The 15,784-nt window shown below is 35.7% G+C and overlaps 1 protein-coding gene across 6 annotated transcripts in view; it reads right to left on the reverse strand.

The window, feature by feature from the left end:
- Positions 1-15,784, reverse strand: part of LOC308189364 (dynein axonemal heavy chain 5-like) — a 155,269-nt gene that overhangs the window by 131,521 nt on the left and 7,964 nt on the right. For 3 of the 6 annotated variants that reach the window (XM_080579329.1, XM_080579330.1, XM_080579328.1), the window contains exons 6-18: positions 14,317-14,388; positions 12,556-12,657; positions 11,585-11,771; positions 10,207-10,372; positions 10,031-10,124; positions 8,869-8,967; positions 7,600-7,781; positions 5,907-6,026; positions 5,026-5,227; positions 3,809-3,904; positions 1,862-2,035; positions 1,685-1,774; positions 843-998 (exon numbers count right to left, since the gene is read on the reverse strand). In XM_080579329.1, the coding sequence (XP_080435455.1) occupies positions 843-998; positions 1,685-1,774; positions 1,862-2,035; positions 3,809-3,904; positions 5,026-5,227; positions 5,907-6,026; positions 7,600-7,781; positions 8,869-8,967; positions 10,031-10,124; positions 10,207-10,372; positions 11,585-11,771; positions 12,556-12,657; positions 14,317-14,388 (1,740 nt within the window). Of the gene's footprint in view, positions 1-842; positions 999-1,684; positions 1,775-1,861; positions 2,036-3,808; positions 3,905-5,025; positions 5,228-5,906; positions 6,027-7,599; positions 7,782-8,868; positions 8,968-9,640; positions 9,759-10,030; positions 10,125-10,206; positions 10,373-11,584; positions 11,772-12,555; positions 12,658-14,316; positions 14,389-15,784 lie in introns of those variants that run through there. The other 3 variants (XM_080579331.1, XM_080579332.1, XM_080579333.1) reach the window with 3 other exon arrangements.

Consider the following 15,784-nt stretch of genomic DNA (forward strand, 5'->3'; position numbering starts at 1 on the left):
TCCATGTTTCGATTTCTACACAGATCTTCAGGCTCCTGTACAAATATCTGGATTTTCCAGAGTATTAATCAAACTATAGCTTACTCTGATTTCAGTTTCCTGTGCCTTCCTCACTGTGCCCTAACCACTTGACTGCTGTGACTTATCAAGTCTAATTCTAGTTCTGCACCTGTCTCTGTGCAAGCTAATTTGCATGAGATGCCAGTTTCTCCAACTATAGACCAGGGAGAAATGTTGTGAAGGTTAGTCTCTGTACATTTCTTAGGGCATAAAATGCTAAACAAACCTGACAATTAGGTTCTAGTTGTCCTTTACAGAATCATTAATTCAAAAAATGCCCATTTAAACTGTAATTTCTCTGCACCAGAGCAGAGAAAGTCATCTGTAGAGCAAGAATGGTAAGATATTCTGTCTCAGCAAGCAGTTTTGAAAGCAAATTAATTACCACAATATAGTCAATACAGATGTCAACCACTACAGGAAAGACATGACCTAATTAAAAAATCCTTCCTTGACTAAAATTTTGGTTAATACAGAAAGTAATACATGAAACAAAATGTAAAAAGACATAGATAAGTCTATAACAGATACGCATTTGCTGGGCACTGCCTCTTATATGTCCTAAATGAGGCAGGAGTCTTACGAAGAAGAGACATGATCAAGTCTGCATCGCAACGTACACAAAAAGGAAAAAGAACACGGTTGCATCAGTTACAGCAGTTTATTTTCTAACCTCATGAAGATTTTTGTAATGCTGTGCTTGTCTATACAGGATACAATTAAAGTAGCATAGGTAATACTAAACAATGCAACAGTAATACAGAAGAATAAATCATATTTACCTTGGTTTCTTGGTGCCTGACTAGTAAGGAAGCATACAGAGCATTTCTAGCCTGGTCAGCAAACCTGCACCAGGCTCTATGATAAATAAGTTCAAATTCCAGAAGAACCGCAGCCATTTTATTGTAGCTCTTAACAACCTTTTTCATTTCCAGTGTCTGGAAACATAAATCAATAAATAAGCAAATGCCACTTAATCAACGTGATGAGCCTAACATAGTAGAAATGTCCTCCATTAGGCTTTTCCTCACCACCATTAGGCAAACAAAACAAATACAGATTTAAGTTGTGCTACTTAAGAGATGATGTAAGACACGAAATATCAAAATCTATATAAGAATTCAATTATTTTAAAGTATTTAACTGCTCTAAACAACTTTTTTTTCCTGATTTTTGCCTATAAAATAAAGTCTACAGTATGACCTATGCAAGGGACTGATTTGCCAGTGAGGAAGCTATAAAACTAGTATTCTTTCATGAAGTATTTGAAGTTGAATATCACAGTCCTCTACATGACAGAGCACAGCAGGCAGAAGGCTGTAAGCATAGGTCCATGGCCAACAGTGCTGTGCTCGGGAGTAATAGGAACCAAGTCCCAGAAGGAACAAAAAAAATCACCCAAGTCATCAGCTACACATCTCAAGGGAAGCAACTGTCTTGATTCACAGAATAATAACACTGCAAAAATAAATTCAAATCCCGGAGCAAAAACTACAAACTATCTTGTTGGATGAGCCTGAATGAAAGTTGTTAGAAAAGTGAACTTAGGAGTATAAAAATAAATCGTGTCTGTTAATAACTTGTGTTAGAACTTAGCATAAATCACCCTCTGATAATTTACAACCTTCAAAAGTGTGGTTTTCTTTTTAAAGAATCTCATTGGATGGTCAATTTTTCTGTACAGCTGCTGAGCCCACATAATCTTCCCTGTTACCTAAAACACAGAAGATATGAAGTTTTATTTCCATTAACTTAAAAAGTAAAGAAGAAAAGTCATTTTTCTTATTTATTTCATTCTTACTGGTGGTATGTTACGTGGTATAGGTGGATTTTCTTTTTGCTTCTGGTAGAGGTTTTGAACAAAGTCTAAGTCTCGACTGTATTGCTGAAGGACAATGGTGTACTTCTCACTAAGATCAATTTGATTTTCTCCTATTTGTTCAAGCTTCATCAGAAGTCCCAGCATCTGTTCAGTCTAAAAAGGAGGACAGAATATTTACTGCAGATGTTAATAGTTCAAAAAGTCATGGTTCACAAACTCTGATGTGTTTTTTTGATTTTATTATTTATAAGTTACATAAGTTCGTAAGTTATTTTCTAAAAAGCACTGAAAAAGCCATCCAGACAAGTCAGTGAACTTAACTGTTGTATTTTGTCCCATATGCAATATACTTACTATACTCTTAAACAAGAAACTGCCACCACCACAGACCATTTTGGAACATTTAATTTTTTTCTGACTCTCAAATCCTCACTCTTTATTTTTCTCCAAAGAGTTGTGGTAGAACATCTACAGTTTTCCTCCTACTTCATTTACATCTCATTTCATGAGCAGGGTCTGAACTAATGAACAGAACTGAAATTAAGGTAACAGATGGCAGAAACTATTACATTACTCCTGCTTGTCTGACAGAAATAACTTAGAAGTGCAACAGGAAGCATCTTTAAATATGCTCCATCAATAAAATTTAAATACTGAGTATAGCTTTTTTTTTACTTTCATGTTAATAAAATATAATTACTTTTCTTTAAAATTATCACTCTCCATTTCCCCTTTAGTTCATCCTATAATTTAGATACACATCAAAAAATTATTCAGATTCAGTTTTTATAATAGATGGTTACAGATATCTTCCCATTATTTTTCTTTTGCTTTTTTGTTTGTCAGGTATCACATAGATGCTGTTCTTTTCAATGTAAAAGAAAAAAGCTAACGAGTCCATGAATCTGTACTGTCCTGTGGCAGGCAAACAACTAAGAGTTTAAGAAATGGAAGCTATCAACTCTGCATCAAACTCACCTGTTCTGACTAGCATTATGTATTCAAATATATAATACAGGCAACCCGCGGAAGCCCTTCCAGGCTGAATTCTTACAGTTGATAAGACAATGAACTGAAGTTTCCCCCCTGCACTTTCAACTTCTCTTTCACTTCTGCACTAATATATGATGACAAAGAATCGTTAGCTTGGCTTCACCACTTCGATTTTACCAGTAATGGGATACAGTATAAGTAATGGGCTGCAGTATAGGAACTGCTGAACTCTCTCTCGTCATACTGCATGTACTTTTTAATTATCTGCAACAATCCTACCCCACAGCTTGGAACTTCTGTCAAACACATGAGTTGTTTCCCTTCACCGGGCTCAAGAAAAGGATGTTGTACATATGTCCCTACAAGAGCTTTATTTTTTATTTATTTTTTGTTAAAGGAAAAAAAACATACCTAACTTTCAAGAGGAAAGATAGGGAAGTGCCACAGTAGTGAACATTACTCATGGACTGCAAGTGAATATACAGAGCACAGGAGTGAAAACAGTGAAAGACAGAGAGCAGAGTAAGAAAGAAAAAGCAAGTCAATCCAAAGACAGTGAAAGAAAACTGAGCCATGGAAATAAGACAGTACAACACACAGTGAGAGGAGGACTATCCTAGTGTATCAATAGCATGGTGGGAGAGGGATGGGGAGCACTAGGATGAGGAAAGAAAATAAACCATAAAAATAAATAGGGTTATAAAGTTGGTAAGGAAAGATGCAACTGGCACTAAGTAACAATGAACGTTAACTCCCAGTACTTCTGCAAGCTACTTTTAGAACGCTTGTATTCTCAGTGTCCTCCTGCCTAATCTCAGGCAGCCACCGGCACAGTGCAGAACACTGCCAGTAATGAAGGAGTACAGTAGGAGTTGTGGGTACTCAGCCCTTCTGAACACCAGAACAGGAGGTTGCATTTGTAAAGTTACTTACAGTTACAGTCTTCTCAAAGCAGGAATCCACAAATTCTTGTATGGACTCATACAATGTTGCAATTTGGTTCTTAAATTCAAGGTAGTCTTTTTCAAACTAGGAAAGTGTAAAAGAAAAAAAAAAAAAGAGAGAGAGAGAAAAGAAAATACTGTTGCTTTCATTTCATGCAACATTATTTCCCTGAAGTTTCTGTGGAATTTGCTTTATCTGAACAGTACATGTGTTCAGTACTGAATTAAAGAGGACAGGGACAACACCAGTAATGAAGGCATTTACATTCTAGGCAAAGCAAACAAAAAATAAGAATAATTAGGCTATTTGATTACAGATTCATCTTTACGAACGCAAAGTACTGCAAAGGAACAAGGACAGGCAGAGGAAATCTAGTAAGCTAATCAGAGAGAACACAGTACACTCACCCAACTACTCCTAGCACTGCCACAAGAGAGCGCTAAGCTCACTGTTCAGGCATGAAACCTATCCAGAGCTGCAAATTAGACAGGCTCTCTAGAGCACTTTACAGACTAAGGAAGGTTATTATCAGAAGAAAGCCAAAGGTCCTCCGGACTTATATGATTTAAGCACAGCTGCAAGCAATAGTTCAGGAAAGCAGGACAGTAAGTCAACATTTCTAGCATTTCCATTGTGAGGTTGTCAATCCAGTAAAGCAAGCATGCTACATCCCAAAAAAGCAGCTCAGTTCCAGGATATTCAAGTCCGAACTTGAGTCTCAAGCACTTTATAAGTGGCTTTATTTTTCATCATGTGGTTCAGAGCTGGAGGTGATATCATTCACTTCTCACTCTGAAACAGTCATCTAAGTATCTTAAGTGTCGATACTGCCTTCATTATTCCATTAAGGAGCACTGAGTAACTCTTGCAAGTAGATAAACTGGACTTGATACATTGATCTGCCTGAATTAGTTTTCAGTCTGAAGTTCAAAATACATGCATCTCAAAGCAAACAAGTTTAGGAAATGCTGCTTGTATCACTACCTATCACACAAAACCTAGTTTATCAAAAATTTACAAAAGCATATGAAATAAAAAGCCAAATACTCCCAAGAAATTTCAAATTGGATTAAAACATAGGAAAGTATTATTACTGCAGGAAAACGCTTTATGCATTGTTATAAATTTTAGTCTTCTTTGCATAACTCCAATGAAAAGCATAAGATTAACGAAGTGAGTATTGGACAAGTGCTGAGTGAATGTACCTCCTGTTTTCTGTGATCCAGAACATCATACTTTTTTGATTTGGTGTTTGTAGCAATGCTCTGGTAGTGAGTACTGATCTCTTCAATACCTTCTATTTTTATACGCTGGAGCTCTAAAAGGCTTTCCATAATATTGCTCATATCCGAAATTTTCTCCAAACGTTTACAGAATGTATCATATTTTCCAAAAATATAGTTTTCACTGATGATAAAAAGCAGAAGTATTACTATACATATCTATTTGTATCAGATTTTTTTTCTATTTAACCCAGATATATTCCACCAGAACTACTACCAAGTTTCACATTAAAAAATCTATGCTGTAGTAATTACAAAGTAAAAAACACTTTAAAATAATGGATACAACATAGAAAATGCTTAATTCTTACATATGTCAACTAAAACCTTCTCCACAATTCACAGGAGTTATTCCTGAAACCAATACATGTGAAAAGAGATCAAAATGTGAATAATACACTAAGATAAGTTCCATGATTTAAGTGCTAATACAGGTAAACCTACTCTTGGCATTGTGATTGACAACCTAGCCCAAAGCTGACTAAGGTCAACTGGAGTCTTTTAACTTATATTTTTTAGGATTTCAGACCACACGCAAACATACACATTAATTTAGCACATGCATAAATTCCATGAATTCCCTTGAACATCTGCTAAATAAACAAGCAACTTGCAAAAACCTTGTTACTGCTTACTTCTTGAATGATAAAAATAAAATAAACTCCACACGCTCATGATTTGATTATAATAAATGTTACATTTTAATTGAGCATTTAACTTTTCAGGTAGCCCATAGATATGATGATATCTCATTTATAAATCTTATATATGAATATGATTCAATATTAGAGTGAGTTTTTTACCTGAAATCAAATTGCTTGCCACTTGGATTTTCCTTTAGCTTCTCCCTAATTCTCTGAAAGGACGTTTGGTACTGTTCTTTGAGGGAAATGCATTGTTGTATCCTCTTTAGCAATTCTTGCCTGGACAAAAAAGTGCAAAAGACAGAAAATCATCCTAAGGAGCTTTACAAAAGAGCATAAATAAAAACAGAACATTTCAGTCAGACAGGTAACTGCTAAATAAGAATGTAAAATTATACATTACCTGTAGAATGTTCAAAATAAGAGGATTACATTAAAAGTTCCTGTTTTAAATTTGTTATCCATATTGGATATTATTAAGTTTAGCCTTTATTATCATCAAACCAAAATTTCAAAGTGTAACTCAGAGAGGACTTACAACAGGCAAATGGTAGCTACTGAGTGCCTGCAATATGGCCATTCCTCCATCTTCTGTAAACTATGTCTAGCCGATGGACTTTTGTTTCTTTTTTTTTTCCCTAAGCAGACAAGACTGGTTTGTTTGTTTGTTTTACCCAGACTACAGAAAGCATAAGGAAATTTCTTGTTACTTTAAAAAGATAAAGAAGGAAGTCTGAAGGAACTCTGTTACTAAGGAACTCTGAAGAAGGAACTCTGTTACTAAGGTCACAGGTAGTTATACACAGTTATCTTACACCCAGTTATTCATTAACCATGAGGTACTACTATACAGAAGGTATATAAAGGAGACACGGAAATCAGTCATCAGCCATTTACCCAAGACTGTTCCTCCACTTTGGTTTTGTTTTTCAGCTTCCAAAATACCATCAGGAATTAAAACGATGACCAAACTTTATCCATTGAAACCTCTAACTGGGACAGAGAGAAAATTCTGCAGTGACAGCAGCACCAAATAAATGAGCAAAGGGGAAGAATGTCTCCCTCAAATACTCCTAGAATACACAAAAATTGTATTCTACTTTCATTTATATTAATTCTTTAGGATCTATACAGTTAGTACTTAATTGATCATAGGTGACGTCTGAAAACTTCTCTTTACCCATACCAAAATGCAGAAGGAATCCAAATTTTTGTCTGATTTACTCTCGTATCTCCCAGCCTGTTACTTGTATCATCTTTGACTTGGCTGTATCTTAAGTACACACATCTTGACTAACTATTTGTTGATGAAGTTTGTAACGCTTTTTCCTTCTCACCTCAGTAACCATAATCTTGATTCATTTATACTCTTTCAAGAGACTGTTCCAATCATTACTTTGCATAACTTGAGACATCATGCTCATTTTTATGATTTTATGTGGCTTCCCCCATCTCTTTTGCATGAAAATAATCGACTTGTTCTCCTTTGTATGTTTTCCTAGCCTATCCTAGCTACTTCTCATCCTTCAAATACGCTTTTTGTATCAGTGATGTCAGCATTCACCACCCATTTCTTGAGTTTCATACAAACACTTCTGTGCTTCCTCTTGTGCTGTACATAGCAATTGGGAATAGCTCTTTGCAAGTACCCATAGAGCAGCTAACTCCTTCCTCACCTTGAAATGTCTCCACTAGTTCGTATGGAAATGACGCCTACAAAACATCTGAGGGTATCACACAGTTTGCTGAGAACACTGTCAATCCAGCTAACCAACACTTCATGATAACTGGTTTGTCTCTGATTTTACTTCTAGTGTTAACAAATAAGATGAAATTATTAAAATTCTGTCACCTGTCCAGATCCCAGATTTTGGAAACACCTTCACGTAGATATGTCTTGCATGTGTTAATCATTTGATTAGTGATTTTAAGAAGAAGAGATGTCATGCGCTCTGATGTGTTGTAGTATGGTGATGTACAGTAGATCATGCAGACAGCATTCATTAAACTGGGTACGTGTTCCATCATTGTTACCTACAACAGGAAAAAATGAGGAAGTCAATAATTCAAATTTCCTAAAAGCATAGTGGAAAATGTGACAGGTCTGGGAATATGTTTATCAGTGGATAAACATCTTTTTGATTGTAACACCTTGTTCTTGTAGACACATCATTATGAATTGGACTACCCAATTCGCTCACGGAGACCTAACACACTATGTCCAACAGAAAAAAAGTGGGGAATTGATTATGAATAAATGAGTAGGCCTTCTTCCAGAGCAAATTTTCCAGAGGAAAAGCAGAGGCCATACTCTTTTCGACCGCGACCTCCATGTGAAAGTATTGTAGTCTGCTTTGCAAAGAAATATGCTGCCTAAGAAAAAAAAAAGGCATATATTGGTACAAAAAAGTTGGCCTGCAGAAGAAAGTACAAAAAGAAGAAAGCTGGCTGACCACTGCTCATTTTGCCTACATCTGTTCAGAAAAGAAACGTGGAAAAGGAAGGAAAGGCAGCAGTAATCTGTATTTTACTGAGGAAACTGAACTGTAGAGTTCCCTGTCCCACAGAAAGGTTTCACAGAAATGCAGCAAATCAGTGCTCATCAGTCAAATGCATCACAAAAGACAGTCACGGACCTAGAAGAGGATAAAAAGGCACGGTATCTAAAAGTTAAGTCCAATATGTCAGAACAGTGAATATTTGCAGAACAAAAGCAGTGGAAAATAGCTCAATGGATTCAAACAGAATTCAAACTTTGAGAATAACACATAAAAAACTTGTAAACAGCGGTATTATGGGTAGGTGTATGTCACAGAGACAATTGAATGTGATATTAGGTTTGAAAGGAGCTTGGAAAAACATGAAGTATTGCTTATTTTCCCATGCCCTTCATTTATCTCCTGAAATGACAACAACCTCCCCCACAAAAAGTAGTATTGTCTCTAGCTTATTCAAAATTTGTAAACTTAATTCACTAATGCCATAGGAGTTAACTTGTCCTCTAATCATTAAGCACAGGAGTTAAATACTGAAAGGAGGAATATCTTTCTTTCATCAGCAAAAGACTTTTCTTTCTTTTCTAAATTCCATGTTAAGTGGTTTTATTCAGAGTACTACTTACAGGGGAAGCTTTGGCAAGTGGGCCAAAAAATTTATCCAAAGTATATAAATATCTGACATTGTCTTTAGCTTCATTGGCAGCAGTTGTTACATTACCATCCTGAATGGAAAAAAGAAGAATAGAATTAATACTGCTAAAATTTACAGCAAAGCTTCCTGAACTTTTATAGTGCATGCTACTACAGGACTATAATTCCAAAACTGGATGGGAGTACAATAGCGTGGTTTCGATAATCCAACTTACGTTCTAGAATCATTTGGAATGGTTCTAGCATGGTACAAATGTTTTTGTTGTTGTTGTTTTTTAATTACCAGTTCTGCAGAACTGACAAGAACTGACATGCTCCCTGAAATATACCAGGGTGCTTCCATCTCAAACACCTTTTTTTAATAAGCACTTGTTAGGGCAAACAAGTTCAGAACTAGTGCCTGTATACCTTTCTATTTATGACAAGTGGAACTCTCCAGTTCTTAGGAAGCTACGTGTATGAAGAAAGGAATCTAGTTCATTTTCCTTGACTTGTACTGGCTCTGAACAGACACTATCATCCAAATTCCATTTATAATAAAAGCATGCAAATATGTTAAGCACAACATGAAAAACTCAGCAAGATGACTCTATTTTCCTGGTCTATTTTCAAAACGGTATAATATCTTTATAAGTGTTAGAAGATTTACATTCTGGTGTTTTCAGGTGTCAGATTGCCTGTACGTGGCTTACAATTTGTTTTCTAGCCTGCCCACAATTCTGACTACGTTTAGATAACAGATACCTGCTTATCTGAAGTAGCAGTTATGCTACAAGAATCCAGTTGTCAATATTTCTACAAGCAATGTGATGAACTTTCAGACATCGCTACTGTTGGCCTGCATAGGGTACAGCTGGAGAGACATAAAAATGTTGTATTGCTGCACTGCTTTCCTTCTGCACAGCCATTCCACCCATCTTTAAGAAAGACATGTTACAGGAGCACTGACTTTCTTTCAAGTTATCTATTTAACTTCAGGATCACTGGTGTTTCAACAAAGGGAGGATAAACCACAGTATAAAAAGAGCATAGACACTTGAACTGTTCTTAAGAGTTGTGTGTCCACTTCTATGTATATAACAAACATAGTACTCTATTAATTTTAAACAACTTTTATTAAAACATAGTAATTACCAGCTCTTTCCACTGCTTTAATGTCTTTGATCTTGCTGCCTGAAGAATACTTATAATTTTCTTTACTCTTGAACTCTTGATCTCATCTAAAAGGCTTTGAAGAAGGAAACACATTTAAATCTTTAGAATCAGAGTTTACATCTACTTAAATTTAAAAAAAAAACTTCTTTTTTAACCTGTTAAATGATGACATTCTTGACTTCCAATGTTCCAGCTCTGCAGATGGACCAATGTCATCAGCTTCTCTTCTCATTTGCTCACTCTCCACTAAAACTTGTCTGATCTGTTTGATCCAAATCATTAACGCTTCTTCAAGTTTCTCAGTGACCTCTCTGTTACTGCCTTCAAAATCAAAGAACGGGACTGCTTCATAAGCACCAAAAAATAAGTACATTTTTTTAACTACAGAAGTGTCCTTGTCCTTGGCAAACATAAGCTGGGACTCCACGTAAATTGAGCATATTTAAATCACTGACTGTCAACAGGAATAGATTAAGACTATAACAACAAGACGCACACACATACATCTTATATCTACCTACTCAGTTACTACTGCAAATCCTTTACAATAAGAACAGTTAACAGAGGGAATTTCTAAGGGAAAAAACAGTGATGTGGTTTGGGGACAACCATGTATCAGAGGTACAACAGTTCCATTAACTACAATGTGCATATTTTTCTGCTTGCGTTTATTAAGTAACATCTTACTCCTCAGCATTTCTCTCTTTCTGCCATTGCAGCCTATTTCACACTAAAAGCATCACGTAAAGGACACCATTATCGATAGACACAAAACCCCTGTTATTTATAAGTCAGCACACCTTTTAGATTGCCCTAGCAGCTGAAAAAGTCCAGTTTACTTAGTGCATTATGTTTAGGACTTGTTCACCTAGAACTATTAAATGGGTCTAAAGAACTTGTTCAGCCATATAACATTACCGTCTCATCTTAATAGCCACCAGTTCTTCTCTGGAAGCTGGTCTAATATAGGAAGCTAGGCTAATACAGGGCAGACAGGGACTGTAGAAGTATTGACTGTTTTGGCATGATTTCACTCTGAAATTCCTTGTGGTGATAAGAAAGGGCAGAAGGCTAATGTTCAAAGAGACGACCACTCATTTCCATACATACATATATGTATATATACATATAAATAATTTTATATAAATATGCCTTTTTTGACTCACAGTCTTTGAACTTAATACTGGATAAGATTTCCCCAGTATCACAAAAAGCAAAGATGTATACACACTAGTACATGACTTCACTTGGCAACCACTTAGCCTGCAAATCAGGAAGAACAGAGGCCAACGTGTACACAAAGGTAGGTAAGGAACCACCCAGTCCTTTAAGATCTGTGAACTAAAGGACAGGGAAAAGATTGATAACTTTATGATTAGACAATCATAAACCTGGCAAGAGTCAACAGAAAAATGTATATAGCTCATGGAAAATTAATTAATTCTTCAAGGTAAATCTTCATGAATAGCGTAACATTTGTTTTCTTAAAAACAGCATCACTGTTGTGTTTACCTTGTTGTAGGAATTTCTCACCTGCAGTTATGTAGTCAGATGGGTTCTGTAAATTGCTGATATAAATATCAATATCCACTTTTGCAAGCTGAATTTTATCTTCTAGATTCTGTCTTGATGATGACAAAGTACCCACAAATCTATCCACTGAATACAGGAAGTCTTGTATCTGGCTGTCCTTCAGACCTTCTTTCACAGCTCCCCAGTGCTGATTGTTTGACAATTTATGAATATAAAAATATAAAAATAAATAAAAAGTAAAACCAGAGTCACTCTCTCTTTTTTTTTTTAATACCAAAGGGCTTTTTAATTTATTTAACAAAGTTTTACCAGTACACCCTTTCAACTACATTCATCAGTACTATAAGCACAAATATTTTAAAGTGTGCATTAATTTAATTAGTCTATTAGACAAGAAGAGACAAACAAGCATGAGTATCTCAAGAAATAAAAATGCCTCCCTGTTCTCACTGTCCTCAAAGCCAATTGCCACCTTTTTTTTTTTTCTCTCCCAGGAAAAGATTTCTCCCAGAATCTCTAAAGGAGATTCTAATCTCCTTTATCGCACCTGGTTTAGAGAAAAGAATAGCTTAAAATAATAGGATATGACACCTTCATTCTCAACAGACATGAAGCTTTACTACATTTTCTACTTCTGAACATGTTGCTTCCTCTAGAAGCAACAGAACCAACTGTGATGCTTTGCCAGTTCCATAAAACAATGATAACTCAAAGAAGCTGGATATCCTGGCTGCGATACAGTGCTTCCTGTCCACACTCTAGAATGAAATAATGAACTGATCTTTTATTCTGCCAGAAGGACTTGGCATTTTTTCAGTCCAAGTTTAATCTAGTTTTAATTAAATCATCACAGTTTTGCCTTTGTATGATGGTTGTGCTATTTTCTTCTTTGTCATGAGCATATATATGCTCATGACAAAGAAGAAAATATATATATATAAAGAAGAAAATGTATATATATACACGATTACCTGTTGGGATTTAAGTGCTGGTATCATGATCTGGGATAATAAAAATTCCAGGCCCTCAAGGATATTTCCATTAGAACAATCGAATACACCAAAATTCACCTCCTTTGGGAAGAAACAAAAGTTAGCAAAGTGCATGTAAATTTTACAATATTTTTCTATTTGAGTGAAATGCAGACACATGGAACACAAATATGTATAGCCCATATCTCTCTACATTCCGTGAGGATATTGCCCCCCAGATACAGAATTTGGATTTGACATAAACTAAAACTCAACTGGAAATTTCAAGGCTTGCCCATAAGTTTGAGTCACCAGAAAAGTCTGTCCCATATTGTAGCAATATTACAACAAGCAGTTAAGATTAACTTGATATCAATACATTAATTAATCTTAAGAAAATTTTATGTCTACATTTCTCTTGTAGAGGAACAGTTTCTGTCCACTGTAAGTGTCTAAAAGAAAGGATAACAAATGTATAAGGCAAGAAAAGTCACACTCAGCAGCATAGTTCTCTCCAATTCATTATTCATGGGAAGCAACAAGCAGTATATTGCCAAAAACGGGGATGGAGACAGTCAGTACTGGCGAGTGGAATTCTACTGCAGAATTTAAAACATAAATTGGAGCGAGTGAAGAGTTGCATATTTCCCAGTACTATTCATTTATGAACCAGTCAGCTGTTCTGTTACTGGCATTTTGCCTATAAATGCACACATCCTGAACATGGGCCACGTGCTCTCTATCACCCATACCAACTAGTTGTTATGCCTCTGAATGCATCTCTCTTCGCAGAGAGCGGGTCGCATTCACAACTTTTGAACTGCACAAACATACACTGTTTTTCTGCCTTCATCATAATGAAGGCTTCACTGATCTGGGGGAAAGAGTACTAAGTTCTGCCCTGGAAGCTTCTATTCCCAACTTTTTCCTGTGCAATGATTCTGGAGTGTTTTAGGAATGGCAACTACAAATGTAATTTTGTAGGGCATTTGATGTTCTTGGCTATCTTGATTAATAATTTTATTAATGTTTTTCTTGCTAGTTCCACACATGAATGCAAAAAGAAGAATATTTAAGACAATTAGTTGTCATGCATGAGTAGAATACTATTTCCTAACAATATTGAAGTATTATAATCCCAATAAAGTACAAAAGGGTAGAAAGCCCTCCATCAAAAGCGTGAGGAGTTATGGATGACAGTCAAGGCATCATTCTTAACCTATTCCACCTAAAGTTTGAGCGCCTCTTCACAAACGAAGAAGATGCCCTAGACAGAAAGTCACAGAGAAACACAGTTCCCATTAAACAGTGCTTGAAGAAGTGCATTTCATCCCTGGAAGTGTTTAAGGCCAGCCTAGATGGGTCTTTGAGCAATGTGGTCTAGTGGAAGGTGTCCCTGGCCACGGCAGCAGGGTTGGAATTAGATCATCTTTAAGGTCCCTTCCAACCCAAACCATTCTATGATTCTATGATATGAGGAAGAACAGGTTTCTTTTGCATGTCATTTCATAATAATGAATCTTTATTAGTTTAAATCTTGTTTTTAACAAGATTGCACATAGCTAATTTCCTAATCATTAGAACATTACTTTATCACACATACCTATTCTGACGAAAAAGAACTTTCATTAAAAATACAACTAAACTTTTTAATGAAAACACTCCCCACTTCTTTTTCTGATTCCAGCAGAACTTGCTGCGTGAATAAGGGTCTAAGAAAATATTAAGTGCACTCTAAACACTGCATGACTTTTGTCTGACCTGGAAAATGTTTGATGCAGTTATAACTTTATCTGATGTCCTCAGGAAAAATGCACAAGTTCCTGTAAAGTTCTGTAAAAAGCACAAAATACATACAGTTATAAAGAATACACACATACAGTAAAAGTAATTTCCTTCATAACTTGCTAAAATGCTGAAAACAAAATTGAGAAAAAAAAAAAAGACTCAAAAAGATAGAGAACCATTTGTAAGATATTTAAGAATCTGTCTCTCTTAAATCAAACACTGATTTTTCTCCAGCTGACATAAGAATATGAGAAACATCCTTCTGGGTAGAGCAGTCCAGTATCACAACTCTGACATGAAAATGCAGTTTACGGAGAGCTTGTGAACTAGGTTACTTCGTGTGCTCCGCTCCTCTCCTATTTCTTCACCAGCTGCAACAGTTCTTTGTGAGCTGTTAGATGACATGGTCCTGTCTTGTCATTTTAGTACCCATTTATGAACCTACCCATCTTATTGTCTAATCCTTTTCTGGGCCCACTGACATAAATTCAGTAAAAAAAACTATATACTCAGCTTTCTTTAAAGTACTTTTCATCGGTATTTAGACCAGAATGGATCAATTTAAAAAGGCATTTATGTCATTTGTTGTTGAAAAGAAACTGAAAGATTACTCAGAACTACTCAGCCAAGTATTTTTTAATATGTATTTTCATCTTTCTGACGGGCTGAAGTAATCTAAGTTTCAAATCAGTACCATAAACAATGCTAAAAACAAGCATTCTATAAAATAATAACTCAACTAAAAGAAATTTGAAAAGCCGTTCCAATTGATTCAGTTCACAAATTGTACACAAGAACGAATAGCCCAGTTTACAGTAAATATGATTCAATTGTATAATTTAATTTGTGACATTCATTGTTATGCATTGAGCCGATCTTACATGATACCATTGTGCTAGACAGTGTCGGCATGTGCAAGCAGAACATCAAATGCTGCCTATTAGAAAAGAAGACAACGAAAACACATTTTTCTGCAGAAATATATCAACTTTGTCCCAATGTTCTGTTTTTCAGTAGCAAAGCTCAAAAGGAAATTTTGTGCCACTGAAGTTTTAAATCTCGTCTTCTTCAAGCTATTTAGGAATAAAAAAGAAACAAGCAGTTTTTCACTTTTTGCTTTTTTTTTTTTAATGCTTTTTATTATCATTTCAATGGTTAGCAAATGAAAACTCTTCAGGCTTCCAGTCTGCAGTCCTGACATAGTCCACTGTTGGTGAAAGTATGCTTCTAAAAATAGAAAAAAATCATCCATATTTTACGATTATATTTGGATTCTTCATTTCCGCTATGCTTTCACATGGCAATACCAGAGAGTAATGCTTCATACTCTCCTGTTCTTCAGACAATTCCCTTCTGTCGTGATTTTGCCAAGTAGTGACTTGGCAGCAGCTCATTGCTAATAAAGTGAGTGGGAGAAGGGGCCTGCTCTTTACGGAAGCTT

The sequence above is a fragment of the Anser brachyrhynchus genome (assembly GCF_964034855.1).
Source record: "Anser brachyrhynchus genome assembly, chromosome: 2".
Classification (NCBI taxonomy): domain Eukaryota; kingdom Metazoa; phylum Chordata; class Aves; order Anseriformes; family Anatidae; genus Anser; species Anser brachyrhynchus.